The sequence below is a fragment of the Brachyhypopomus gauderio genome, chromosome 1 (assembly GCF_052324685.1).
Source record: "Brachyhypopomus gauderio isolate BG-103 chromosome 1, BGAUD_0.2, whole genome shotgun sequence".
Lineage (NCBI taxonomy): Eukaryota > Metazoa > Chordata > Actinopteri > Gymnotiformes > Hypopomidae > Brachyhypopomus > Brachyhypopomus gauderio.
Window position 1 is genome coordinate 20729824 of NC_135211.1, and position 13674 is coordinate 20743497.

General features: G+C 42.0%; 2 protein-coding genes across 3 annotated transcripts in view; both read left to right on the forward strand.

Moving 5' to 3' along the window:
- Positions 1–894, forward strand: part of nbl1 (NBL1, DAN family BMP antagonist) — a 6509-nt gene extending 5615 nt beyond the window's left edge. For both annotated transcript variants that reach the window (XM_077001526.1, XM_077001517.1), the window contains exon 4: positions 1–894. This exon is cut by the window's left edge and continues 244 nt beyond it. In XM_077001526.1, the coding sequence (XP_076857641.1) occupies positions 1–17 (17 nt within the window). In that variant the 3' untranslated portion in view covers positions 18–894.
- Positions 895–6268: 5374 nt separating this feature from the next.
- Positions 6269–13235, forward strand: tmem88bl (transmembrane protein 88b-like). Its single transcript, XM_077001557.1, has 3 exons — positions 6269–6380; positions 7790–8084; positions 11561–13235. The coding sequence occupies exons 2-3, from the start codon at positions 7791–7793 to the stop codon at positions 11786–11788; spliced, it is 522 nt and encodes a 173-aa protein (XP_076857672.1). The 5' UTR covers positions 6269–6380; position 7790; the 3' UTR covers positions 11789–13235.
- The last annotated feature ends 439 nt before the right edge of the window (positions 13236–13674 follow it).

Genomic DNA, 13674 nt, shown 5'->3' on the forward strand with positions numbered 1-13674 from the left:
CACCTGAGGCAGGATGATCAGAGTTGTTAATGTCAGTGTTTTCATCCACACACACTCCCATCATACAGCTAATTGGTGTCCACACTCTGTTATCCTCACTGGTGTCCACACTCTGTTATCCTCACTGGTGTCCACACTCTGCTGTCCTCACTGGTGTCCACACTCTGTTATCCTCACTGGTGTCCACACTCTGCTGTCCTCACTGGTGTCCACACTCTGTTATCCTCACTGGTGTCCACACTCTGTTATCCTCACTGGTGTCCACACTCTGCTGTCCTCACTGGTGTCCACACTCTGTTATCCTCACTGGTGTCCACACTCTGCTGTCCTCACTGGTGTCCACACTCTGTTATCCTCACTGGTGTCCACACTCTGCTGTCCTCACTGGTGTCCACACTCTGCTCTCCTCACTGTCTCATGCTCTTTTATCTTTCAGTCTGCCTCAGTTTTTTTCTTTCAGCACCCCTTCATCTCACCCACCCCGCTTGGCAAATTTAAAGCACTTTTAAAAATAACACTTTTAATACTCTTGTGCTGAATACCAACCAATCACAACATATCTGTTCTCTCAGTGGGCTATTAGCTGGAACATTAAATAGCACACATTTGCGCACACACCCACATATGCACACCATGTTTTCATACGTTATATGCAAATTTTGAGCATACACTCAATTATAAAGCAATATATATGATATAGAACACCCATAAATGCACAGAATCAAACACTAATTCTCTCACTCAAAAACACATATACACATACATATATATATACTCACACACAAGTCCATATACACATTCAACATCCCCAGCTTGTTTTTGTTTATGCTATAAGTCACAAATGTATCCCTCTGTAAACACAATAAATAATTAAATAAATAATCATCATTGGTGTCTACATGTCAGTTGGTTCTGTTCAGCTGAATAGAGCTGATTTTCCCGCTCTATGGCCCACTTGCCTTCCAGTGTCTCGTAGACAGTAATGGCACTCGAACGTCTGCTGTTAAACCCATCCATGCTAATGCTGTTATAGCACAAGCAGCTACAGGTAATCAGTTGAGCAATCCGTACTGTTTCACAGCATTGAGTGTGGCAGCTATACCACCAGTGGTGCACTACAATACATGTTACTTCACTTGTATGCTTCAGCAGGTGTCACTTCACCTGTTCACTCCAACAGGTGTCACTTCACCTGTACACTACAGCAGGTATCACTTCACCTGTATGCTTCAGCAGGTGTCACTTCATCTGTATGTTTCAACAGGCATCACTTCACCTGTACACTACAGCAGGTGTCACTTCACCTGTACACTACAGCAGGTATCATTTCACCTGTTCACTCCAACAGGTGTCACTTCACCTGTACACTCCAACAGGTGTCACTTCACCTGTACGCTCCAACAGGTGTCACTTCACCTGTACGCTCCAACAGGTGTCACTTCACCTGTACACTCCAACAGGTGTCACTTCACCTGTACGCTCCAACAGGTGTCACTTCACCTGTACACTCCAACAGGTGTCACTTCACCTGTACACTCCAACAGGTGTCACTTCACCTGTACGCTCCAACAGGTGTCACTTCACCTGTACACTCCAACAGGTGTCACTTCACCTGTACACTCCAACAGGTGTCACTTCACCTGTACACTCCAACAGGTGTCACTTCACCTGTACACTCCAACAGGTGTCACTTCACCTGTACACTCCAACAGGTATCATTTCACCTGAATGCTCCAACAGGGGTTGCTTCACTTGGACCCAATATGGCAAGCTGTTTTTCCCCTTGTCCCTTTAGCACAGGAGCTAAGATACCCAGCATGTCTGTAATTGGTTTGTCCGTGTGTGTCCTGACATAAAGACATTACAGATCTGTGATACAGTCACATTCCACGCAAGCAACCATGAACCAATCAGATTCCACTTCAGTCTGGCCCAGAGCTACTGGGCCAGCACTGGATCCAGACATCCGTGGTTCATTTGAGTACTAGAACAAGGCCTGGTCTCACTATAAACATAATCCTCTCTCTGTTCTCAGTGTGTGCTGCAGTAGTCACACTCAGGTAAACCGATTATGATGATTACTGACTTTGAACATAAAAAGACCGTCTGGTCACATTAGAGGTCTGCACCATGGGGATGTTGCTATGGTAACCACGAGATACTGACTGTAAATGGCTGCAGTGTGTGCATGTGTTTTTTTTTTTTTTGGTCTAAGTGCTATGTGGTGTTTGTGTGGGTGTTTGTTTTGGTCTAAGTGCTTTATATATTCGTGTGTGTGTGTGTGTGTGTGTGTGTGTGTGTGTGTGTGTGTGTGTGTGTGTGTGTGTGTGTGTGTGTGTGTGTGTGTGTGTAAAAGAGAAATGGCTAAGGAACATTAGTGCTGTATATCTGTAAAGAGTCTCATGTGTGGAGTCAGATCTCTGACTGCTGACCAAATACCAGACAGTGCTGCTCCATTGGCCTAAAGTCTTACACACAGAGACAAGTCCACCATAGTTCATCATATTTCCAGGACTCTCAGTCATACTTCTATAGGAGGAGGAATGGGGTTGCCTTCATAGTTTGTCAGTAGCGCTGGTTCTCCACCCCAACATAAGATCAGGGTGTTAAACCACGCAAGGTGGTTGAGTCAGAGCAACGGAACCTCAGTTAATACAATGACTGACCAGCAGGGGGCAGTGTGCCTGCGCAGTGAGCAGTGTTCTGACCGAGGCCTTTTAATTCATCATGATTTGTGTTCACGGAGATGCAAAATATAAAATCCGTGATATACAGCATACAGACGTCATTCTACATCACTTCTAGCAATCCTGTCATCTCTTCAACCTTACTTGTCCATTTCTCCAAGGATCTGCTAGTTGTTTTTCTTCCTTAGTTACACTGGCGCAAAGTTGCATTTTAGGAACTCTAGCAATCCCCAATGTCTATTCCTGGTGTTTATACATATATATTTTTTAAACTCCCAAGAATGTTCACAGAATCGTACAAGCTCTGTAAATGTCTGGAGACTGAAAAAACACAGCTGTTTTTTATTGGACCTTGAAGTACACACCCCAAATATTCCATGACTGCAAGGTTTGATGGGAAAATAATATTGTAATTCTGGAGGTGCAGGGCTTTCTGTGATGTTTGATGTTCAGACAGCTTCTAAACCTTATCTAGCTTTCTTTTGGCAGAAAGCAGATCAGATTGTCAGAATAGCCTTTAATTACCCATAATTCCTTTCATGTCTCCCATAAAAAAACCCACGTTCTTTCCATCTGCTCTTTTTGTGAAGGTCGAATTGCTTTTTTATAATCTCGCAGTATCGTTGATGTTCTGACAAGTTGACGTGAGGATAGAGAGAGAGAGAGAGAGAGAGAAGGAGAGAGAGAGAGATGAAATGTCAAGATGTCCCCTTTCTTCTAAACAAATTGATTAGTTCCCTTATCTGCCATTCACAGATGGCCTGAGTAGCAAAACTGATGCAGGTATATCAACTGATCCATACATATTAACAACAACTGTCCTATACATATTAATCACCTGATCCATACATATTAAAATCCCCCAAAATGGATAAAACCAACTTAGAGAAAGCAATAGAATTAAAACTTTTTACTTTTCTTTCTCATTAATGTTAGAGATCATACTTTAGATCATGCTTAATATTTACAGTTAACTTTTTCTTATTTGCCCCCTCAATCTGTCTGTCTGTCTGTCTGTCTGTCTCTTAGCTGTTCCCAACTCTTCTTTCCCAGCTCTCGCAGCCCTTGGTATTTCTCATACATTCACTTTATTCCTGATGTAGTAATGCCAAGTGATAGCAACATCTATTACTACACCCTCTTCTGCTGTTTGTCCACCACTACACCCTCTTCTGCTGTTTGTCTATCACTACAACCTCTTCTGCTGTTTGTCTATCACTACACCCTCTTCTGCTGTTTGTCCACCACTACACCCTCTTCAGCTGTTTGTCCATCACTACACCCTCTTCTGCTGTTTGTCCACCACTACACCCTCTTCTGCTGTTTGTCCACTACACCCTCTTCTGCTGTTTGTCCACTACACCCTCTTCTGCTGTTTGTCCACCACTACACCCTCTTCTGCTGTTTGTCTATCACTACACCCTCTTCTGCTGTTTGTCCACCACTACACCCTCTTCAGCTGTTTGTCCATCACTACACCCTCTTCTGCTGTTTGTCCACCACTACACCCTCTTCTGCTGTTTGTCCATCACTACACCCTCTTCTGCTGTTTGTCCACTACACCCTCTTCTGCTGTTTGTCTATCACTACACCCTCTTCTGCTGTTTGTCCACCACTACACCCTCTTCTGCTGTTTGTCTATCACTACACCCTCTTCTGCTGTTTGTCCACCACTACACCCTCTTCAGCTGTTTGTCCATCACTACACCCTCTTCTGCTGTTTGTCTATCACTACACCCTCTTCTGCTGTTTGTCCACCACCACACCCTCTTCTGCTGTTTGTCCATCACTACACCCTCTTCTGCTGTTTGTCCATCACTACACCCTCTTCTGCTGTTTGTCTATCACTACACCCTCTTCTGCTGTTTGTCCACCACTACACCCTCTTTTGCTGTTTGTCCATCACTACACCCTCTTCTGCTGTTTGTCTATCACTACACCCTCTTCTGCTGTTTGACCACCACTACACCCTCTTCAGCTGTTTGTCCACCACTACACCCTCTTCTGCTGTTTGTCCATCACTACACCCTCTTCTGCTGTTTGTCTATCACTACACCCTCTTCTACTGTTTGACCACCACTACACCCTCTTCTGCTGTTTGTCCACCACTACACCCTCTTCTGCTATTTGTCCACCACTACACCCTCTTTTGCTGTTTGTCTATCACTACTGTTTGTTTTGTTTTCCATTACCATTTTGTCAGACTGAATCTGACATCCCACAGTATCTTAGCTCAGTCATTCTCCACAACATTCATGGGTTTGTCCTACCTTAACATTGGACCTTCCACTCTGCATTCAGCACAAATGTTCCTGTATGTTCCTGTATATCACGCCAGACTCTTGGTTCTAGCATTCCATGTATGCTCTGCCTGCATCTTGCAGCACGCTATCATGTGCTGAATCATCTCAGGAGCATCTGTGCACAGCCTGCATCTGGGGTCCTGCATAGTGTAGCAGCTTCTACTGATCTTGTGCACAGAGCTTGTTCCTGTGCTGTCATGATTAGTGTCTCTGTGCTGTCAAGATTATCTCTGTGCTATCGTGATTAGTGTCTCTGTGCTGTCATGATTAGTACCTCTGTGCTATCGTGATTAGTGTCTCTGTGCTGTCATGATTAGTGTCTCTCTGCTGTCAAGATTAGTATCTCTGTGCTATCGTGATTAGTGTCTCTGTGCTGTCATGATTAATGTCTCTCTGCTGTCAAGATTAGTATCTCTGTGCTATCGTGATTAGTGTCTCTGTGCTGTCATGATTAGTGTCTCTCTGCTGTCAAGATTAGTATCTCTGTGCTATCGTGATTAGTGTCTCTCTGCTGTCATGATTAGTGTCTCTCTGCTGTCAAGATTAGTATCTCTGTGCTATTGTGATTAGTGTCTCTGTGCTGTCATGATTAGTGTCTTTGTGCTGTCATGATTAGTATCTCTGTGCTGTCATCATTAGTACCTCTGTGTTGTCAAGATTTATCATTTGGATTTGATCGTTTATGTTTCTTTCTGCTTGTTTGTTAAATAAATCAGCAAAATACTGAAAAACATTGTCATTAAACCAGAAACTGCATCATTCAACAGTTTGAGGTACTAAAATGTGTAATATTATATATGACACAGACACACACACAAACTAGCACATTTATTTGAATTACTGGGACTCACAACTTTAATGTTTAATTAGAAAAAAATAGTAAACATTATTCTAATATCTTGAGATGTAGGTATTAAAACATGTTTGCATGAAGCACTATGTAATTTCTTTGAATAAAATGCCGTTTATTTAATTAGCCTCTGTAAGTCAATCAAACTCTATTTCCACTCTTTTTCTCTTTCAAACACAGACAAGGAGAGAAATCCTGTAAAGTCATTAAAAAAATGTCGAAAACAGTGTTATCGGTACAGTTTCTCGACGTATGTGTTTTAGGTAGGCTAAAACGGACTTTCAGAAGAGTATCACACTTAATCTCTCTCTCTCTCTCTCTCTCTCTCTCTCTCTCTCTCTCTCTCTCTCTCTCTCTCTCACACACACACACACACACACACACACACACACACACACACACACACACACGAAACTGACTTTGTTATCGCTAAGAAGGCATTAGGCGCGCGAGTCCCCTCAGTTCACGAGCTTCCGAACCGGACGCTCCGATTTCAACGAACTGATATTCCTACAGATATTTTGGAATCCGCAAAAAGAGGTAAGAAGCTTTCAGATTTAAAAAAATGTACACTTAAGCAAGTTTTTACTGACGAAATAAGACTTTTGCCATGATTTGCTCCATTTCTCAAACAAATCAATTAGTTGTAATTGTATTCAAATAGTGTGACGAGTTTCAGAAATAACTGTAATAGGGCTTATTTCGCAGCATATAGTGAAAGCTGTATAGGGCAATCCTGAGCGCACACGATCAAAACCAACCGTTAGAACAGAACTGTCCTGGACAGAAAATAAAAAGAACACAGATGCTTTTTAGCTCGTGAATGTGAGTTTGTATGTGCGTGTGTATGTGTGTGTCTGGGTTCGCTTCGAGGTGTGCAACAAACGCGCATCGGACAGGAAAAGTGTTCAAGTGATTGAATTCTGGGTGACACATCAATCACCTGAGGGAAGAAGGGGCGATTATGATCGATCTCCCAATAGATTTAGTGCGTGCGTGTGTGTGTGTGTGTGTGTGTGTATGCATGTGTGTGTGTGTGTGTGTGTGTGTGTGTGTGTGTGTGTGTGTGTGTGAAAGAGAGAGAGAGAGGGGGGGGGGACTATTGGAGAACATGCGTCTTCGGGAACAGGATTTTCAATAATATCCATTAAGAATATGTAGTTGTTAGCTTTATGGATAATGCCTTAGTTACAAAAATATTTCAACAGATTTATCCATAACGCTTGCATCATGTGCATCATCTCTCTCACTGTCTCTCACTGCTCTCTCGCACCATCTTTCTCAATGTCTCTCTCTCACTGTCTCACTCTCACTGTCTCTCTCTTGCTGACTTGCTCTCACTGTTTGTCTCTCACTGTTTGTCTCTCAGTGTCTCTCTCTCTCACTGTCTCTCTCAATCTGGGGCTCTCCTTAGCTGCCTGGCATTCTCACTGACACACATAATTACATAATTTAGTAAAATTTGTCAGCGTGCACTTCCGACTCATTTTTCATGCACAATCATTGAAAATAAGCGAACTCAAATTCAACCCGAATGAGTATGATGGCAGGCGGTAATTTGCCTCAGAAACAGCGACAAAAAAGACACAAATTGGACAGGGGACAATGAGGACACGCATGCATGCAGGACATGCATTCAAACAAGTTAACATGAAGGGGATGGTTTTATTTTTCGATCTACTGATTTTGCAGATGTTTAATAACTGCACTTTCAAAGCAGCGTGTGTGTGTGTGCGTGTGTGTGCGTGTGTGTGCGTGTGTTATTAGAGTGAGTAGAACAGTAAGTCCAGTTCAGGTTACCATTGTATAGTCTTCTTACTGTAATTTTCAGGACATTACCACCACCTGCCCCCCAACTCAAGTTCACATAAATAATCTTTACTGGCATGACTGTAACATACTGTTACCATAGAGTATTACCATACTGTTATATCCCATCACCCCTGCAGAATGTGTGGAGTGGATGTAGACCTAGCTGAGGAAGGGGAGGATGAGAGGGAGCTGGAGGATGAGTTTGCAGTGGGGGAGGCTGTGCGGATGCTGTCCCCACCCATGGCGCACTGTGACGGGGCCGTGTGGGGTCCACGGAGGGGCCGCTGGGGCTGTCTGCTGTGGGGCTCCATGCTGCTCCTGTGGAACGTGATGCTGGCCCTGGCTGGACTGCTGCTCCTGGCCACCATCTTCACCTTGGTGCTGACGCCAGCCACCCTGCTGCTCTACATCGGTTTTCTCTGCCACTCACGGGTGAGAGAGTAATGCACACACAACAGACACAAAGACTACACACTCAAGGATGACAGAGTATCACTACCTCACACACAACACACACAAAGACTACACACTCACAGGTGAGAGAGTAATGCTACCTCACACAACATACACAAAGACTACACACTCACAGGTGAGAGAGTAACCCTATCTCACACAACGCACACAAAGACTACACACTCACAGGTGAGAGAGTAACCCTATCTCACACAACACACACAAAGACTACACACTCACAGGTGAGAGAGTAATGCTACCTCACACAACATACACAAAGACTACACACTCACAGGCGAGAGAGTAACCCTATCTCACACAACACACACAAAGACTACACACTCACAGGTGAGAGAGTAACGCTACCTCAAACAACACACACAAAGACTACACACTCACAGGTGAGAAAGTAATGCTACCTCACACACAACACACACAAAGACTGCACACTCACAAGTGAGAGTAACGCTACCTCACACACAACACACACACACAAATACTACACACACACATTTATATACACTGCACATTTTCGCACTTATATGTACACATGTTCAAAACCATCATAACACACAGAGCCTACACACATGCCCTTCACACACACACACACACACACACACACACACACACACACACAATGTATATACACACAGGGGTACACAGGGTTTCCAGAGGAACAGGACATTTTGGAAGGGGTCCTTCATCCGCTGTGCACACAGGGAGAAGCACTTAGCTCATGAAGGACTCCTGACATGTCCTGTTCCTCTGGAGACCTTGTGTGCTTCACTGCAGTTATGATTATATGTACACTCTTAATGGCCACTTCACCAGACACACCTGCTGCCCTTTTATGATTTAAGCTCCCCTGTATGGAAATTAGACACATGACCAAGGAGTTCAGCATAAAATCAGGACAGCAAGTTTTTTTTACATGGATCAATTCCAGTATGAATGGATTCGTTCCAGTATGAATCCACATTAGAATGTGAAAAGTCCAAATGCAGCATAATCATTACTTCAGGAATTACGAGGGGGACACATCCCCCCCCTAACAACCAACCTCCAACAAAGAACTACACCGATGATACCAAACGGTGTGATCAAGAACAAACATCATGTCAAAGAGGACCCTAACATGTTAAAAGAGGACCCTAACATGTTAAAAGAGGACCCTAACATGTTACAAGAGGTCAGAGGTGGGTAGAGTATTCAACAATTTTACTCAAGTAAAAGTACTGTTACTTGAACCAAATGTTACTCAAGTAAAAGTGTGCATCCAAAAATTTACTTGAGTAAAAGTAAAAAAGATTAAAAGCTACTCAAGTAGTGAGTAAATGCATGAGTACTGCCTCGTGTCAATAAATTGCATCATGGGAAATTGAATTACTGGAAACAATGACTTAATGATAATAAAAAGAATGTATTATAAATAAATATAATATATAAAAATGCTTTATTCTAAATAATATGTATTTTTGTTTGTTCATAATTATTAGGCCTGTGTAACTTTAATGTGTTCCAAAAAGGCACTAACTGAGGAGACTGTCAATACGTGTAGCTACAACTTGACGCCAACTGAATCCATTTGTAGCAAGCTTAATCATCGTATATTGCTAGTGTGTACACTCAGAGTGTGAACTGGTTTTTAGTATTGCACTGTGTTATATTTAATAATTACATCATACAAACGTATACCTCAGATATAGCATTACACATAATTATACATACGGCAAACTTATCGCATCGTGTTTCCTCAAATTTGATGTCGAGTTCTTGTAGGCTGAAATGTCCACACGTTTGGCAGACACAACTGACAGCGCATTATATAGCTATCCTTTTACACGTTTGTAATGTAAACATTGGCTGTATGAGGTCAGGGATGCTCGGTAGGTTTTTCTGTCACTTTCTTGCTACGGTGGAGAAAGTTTGCGTATGTGATCACGTGATTGACCGGCTTCATTTGATTGGTCACTCATACTCGGGTGACGAGACGTTGGTCAGTCTTCTCACTAAAATACTAATTATTTACAAAACGAAAGTAACGGTAGCGCGCGGCGCAAATCCGATTGTAACGGAGTAAAAGTCGCGTTTTTCTCTGCACATATTTACTCAAGTAAAAGTAGAAGTCGTTCATATTAAAACTACTCTTACAAGTACATTTTTGTCCAAAAAGCTACTTGAGTAAATGTAACGGAGTAAATGTAACGCGTTCCTACCCACCTCTGCAAGAGGTCCCTAACATGTCCCAGTGCCCAACTTGTTGATCTTTAGCATGGATGGCCTGTAACTGCCATTACTGTCTATGGGACACTGGAAGGCAAGAGTGAAGGCAAGAGACGGCTCTGTGAGCAGTCTGCACAGCAGGGCTTCACTAACCACCGTGGCTGGCTGAGCTCCTCCCTTCAGGACAGCTGGTTGCTGTAGGGCCGGGTCCCTCAGCAGGACACCAGGCCTCAGGACTCATGCGGGTTGTTTCCAGAACATGACAGTGAGCTTTCCTGCTTAACTGGTCTTCACAGTCCTGTAGAGCGTCTGGGGGCCAGGTACGACTGGCTGTCCAGAGCATGTCAGTATCTCCGACTATATTTATATTTATATTTCTCAGAGCTGAGTGGTTGGTGGGAGAAGTCTATGTGGATGTCAGTAACTCCATCTCATTTGTGGCAACTGTGAGAAACTGGCCTGTCTGCATGGGCCACGATTCCGGTGTCATTCAGGGTGTATATACATACACATAACAAACACATACATGTGTAAACATATACATAACAAACACATACATGTGTAAACATACACATAACAAACACATACATTTGTAAACATACACATAACAAACACATACATGTGTATACATACACATAACAAACACATACATGTGTAAACATACACATACCAAACACATACATGTGTAAACATACACATAAAACACTTTGACATACACATATATCACATACCCCATAAATATATACCTACACACAAAAACTCCTTTATACACACAAGCACGCACTCACATGTATATACAGATACCTCACATACAGTTGTGGGGAAAAGAAGCTATATTCTCCAGTTTACTTCTGCGAATAAATCACTACACTGTGTTTTTTGTTGTTGAAAATGTGAGCATATGTGAATGCTTTTGTGTGAGCCTCTGTAACAGATACCATTAACTCACCAACGCGCACACACACACACACAACTCTCACACACACTCATTCACACACAGTGCTATTAACTCACCAACACACACACACTCACACACATACTCAATCACACACAGTGCTATTAACTCACCAACACGCGCACACACACACACACACACACACACACACACACACGCACACACACACACACACTCAATCACACACAGTGCTCTTAACTCACCAATGCGTGCACACATACACACACTCAACTCACACACAGTGCCATTGTGCTAATCCTTGTCTCCATCTCTCCAGGTACTTGCTTCTCCTGTCCCTCTGTGCCATTACCTGGATGACAACAGCTGCTCCGCCCTCATCATCTTAGGGTTTGTGATGATGTCGCCTTTGGTTGTAGTTGCCGCTGCAACCTTCTGTGGCCTGCTAAGACGTTTCCGCCTCCTCCTGCTCTTTCAACCAATTACAGGAGCCTGGTACCGAGGGCGGGGCTTAGGCTGGAGGCGGGATGTCCATGCCTGGGTTTGACTGCTACATAGAGTTCCATCACATACAGAAACTCATCCAGATCAGATTCTGGAACGGTTTCTTTTTCCCTAAGTCCAAAACTGATGCACTTAACTTACTAAAACTCCATATTGATCCTCAGTCAGCCATCGAAGACAGCTGATTACTACTGCCATCGCTATAAGATCCTTTCCATATCCCTGGGGAGTGAGCTCACACTGGATAGATTCTATATTAATGATGAAAAGAAAGGAAGGATGTTAGAGTAGAAAGCAGTGTATCTCCTGGTCAATAAGGGGTTAATAAAGCAATCCAGTAAGAGTTTAAGTCTGGGGGCTCGATGTGTGTTGTCACAGATTTACATGATTAAAGATACAGTAATGTGCTTCATTTGTAAAATTGGCACCTAGTAAGGTCACAAGGCTTCAGCATAGAAATAGGAAGTATTCTCTGCCAATAAGTAATTTTTTATTAAGGATTAAAAAAATATTTTGTCCCACAGCTTTTACTTTTAAACAGTAAGTTTTACTTTTAAACTTACACAGCTTTAAATGTGTCTTAGGATATGTTAAAGAGGCATTTATACACACACACACACACACACACACACACACACACACACACATACACACACACATACAAACTATGGATGTAGATATTGAAAATAGCAAGTAGGCTTAAGTAAGTAAACTTTTTATTTTATTTAAAATGCACACATGCACAATCTAATGAAAAAAACCAAACCAACCAACCAACCAAAGTTCCATGTAGTTGTCCATCTGCTGCTATGATATAAAATAGATAAACCAATAATAAACCAATAATGGCCATGCATTTTTTCCCTTTCTGAGCTTAAACTAGATACAATAGAGAAATTCTATCACACACTAAATGTAGGCTACAAAAAATCATCTTCTTCAGTCCGGTTCTGTTAAAAGCAATGAAACTGCCATAAAAGTGTTCTATTCCTTATTCTTTAATTTTCTTATTTCCATTTAATGTATTTTCACATTTTTCTTCATTCTTCTGAGAAATGAATCTGAACATACGCCTGCAATGAACTAAACAATTTCTAACTTTCCATGCAAACTGTCTCCTGCCAGTCCATGCTAATATGCCATTGACAGACCATTTTGATGTCTAATGTGAGTGAAACGCCTCTGATGATTCACACACACAAATGTGCTGTACTGAGGATATTGTTCAGATGGCTTTGTACAGATTTCATATTAACAATGATAAAAAATCCTCTTTAGGTACATCAGCGCAGATTTTTTTGAAGACTAATTTATTTCATTTTCTTTGTTTAGTTTGGGAGAAATCTGTTCAGATATGTATATATGTATATGTGTATTTATTTGTGTCTGTGTTTGTTTATGTATTTATGTATGTGTGTTTATTTACTTACATCTGGATTTAGTTATTTACAAAATTGTTCCATACTACAATTTTCTGTGAAAATATGTAATTAAACTGTCTGAACTCAATTGTTTGTGTTGAAGTCATGTGGAAAAAAAAACAAAAACATTGTGGAGCTTCTCTGTGAGTCCTTTAATTCTCACCCTATTTACATAAATGCTAGGTGGGTTTGAGCTTTATAGAATGGACTATGTAATTCTGTCTGCTGGCTAAAGTCTCCTGACATTCTCCTGAAAGTCTCCTGAAGGAGACTTAGGTCATCTTACCACCTTAAAGGAGTCTTAGGAGGAAACTTGATTTGCTTACATTTTTTCTATGAAGTACAGGAGATGAAAACTCAGATAGCTTAGCAATCCTCCTTTGAACCAGTTTCATAGAGGAGGTTCCCTACATAGAGGGAGCCATGATTCATGTAGATTTAGTACAGAATCTCCAAAACATCCAGGCCACTAGGTGTCATCATAATGGCTATTTCATAATGTGAAGAA

Coding starts and splice junctions, on each gene's coding strand:
- tmem88bl (XM_077001557.1), top strand. CDS start 7,791: ATGTGTGGAGTGGATGTAGACCTAGCTGAGGAAGGGGAGGATGAGAGG. Junction 8,085..11,560: donor GTTTTCTCTGCCACTCACGG/GTGAGAGAGTAA, acceptor CCATCTCTCCAG/GTACTTGCTTCTCCTGTCCC.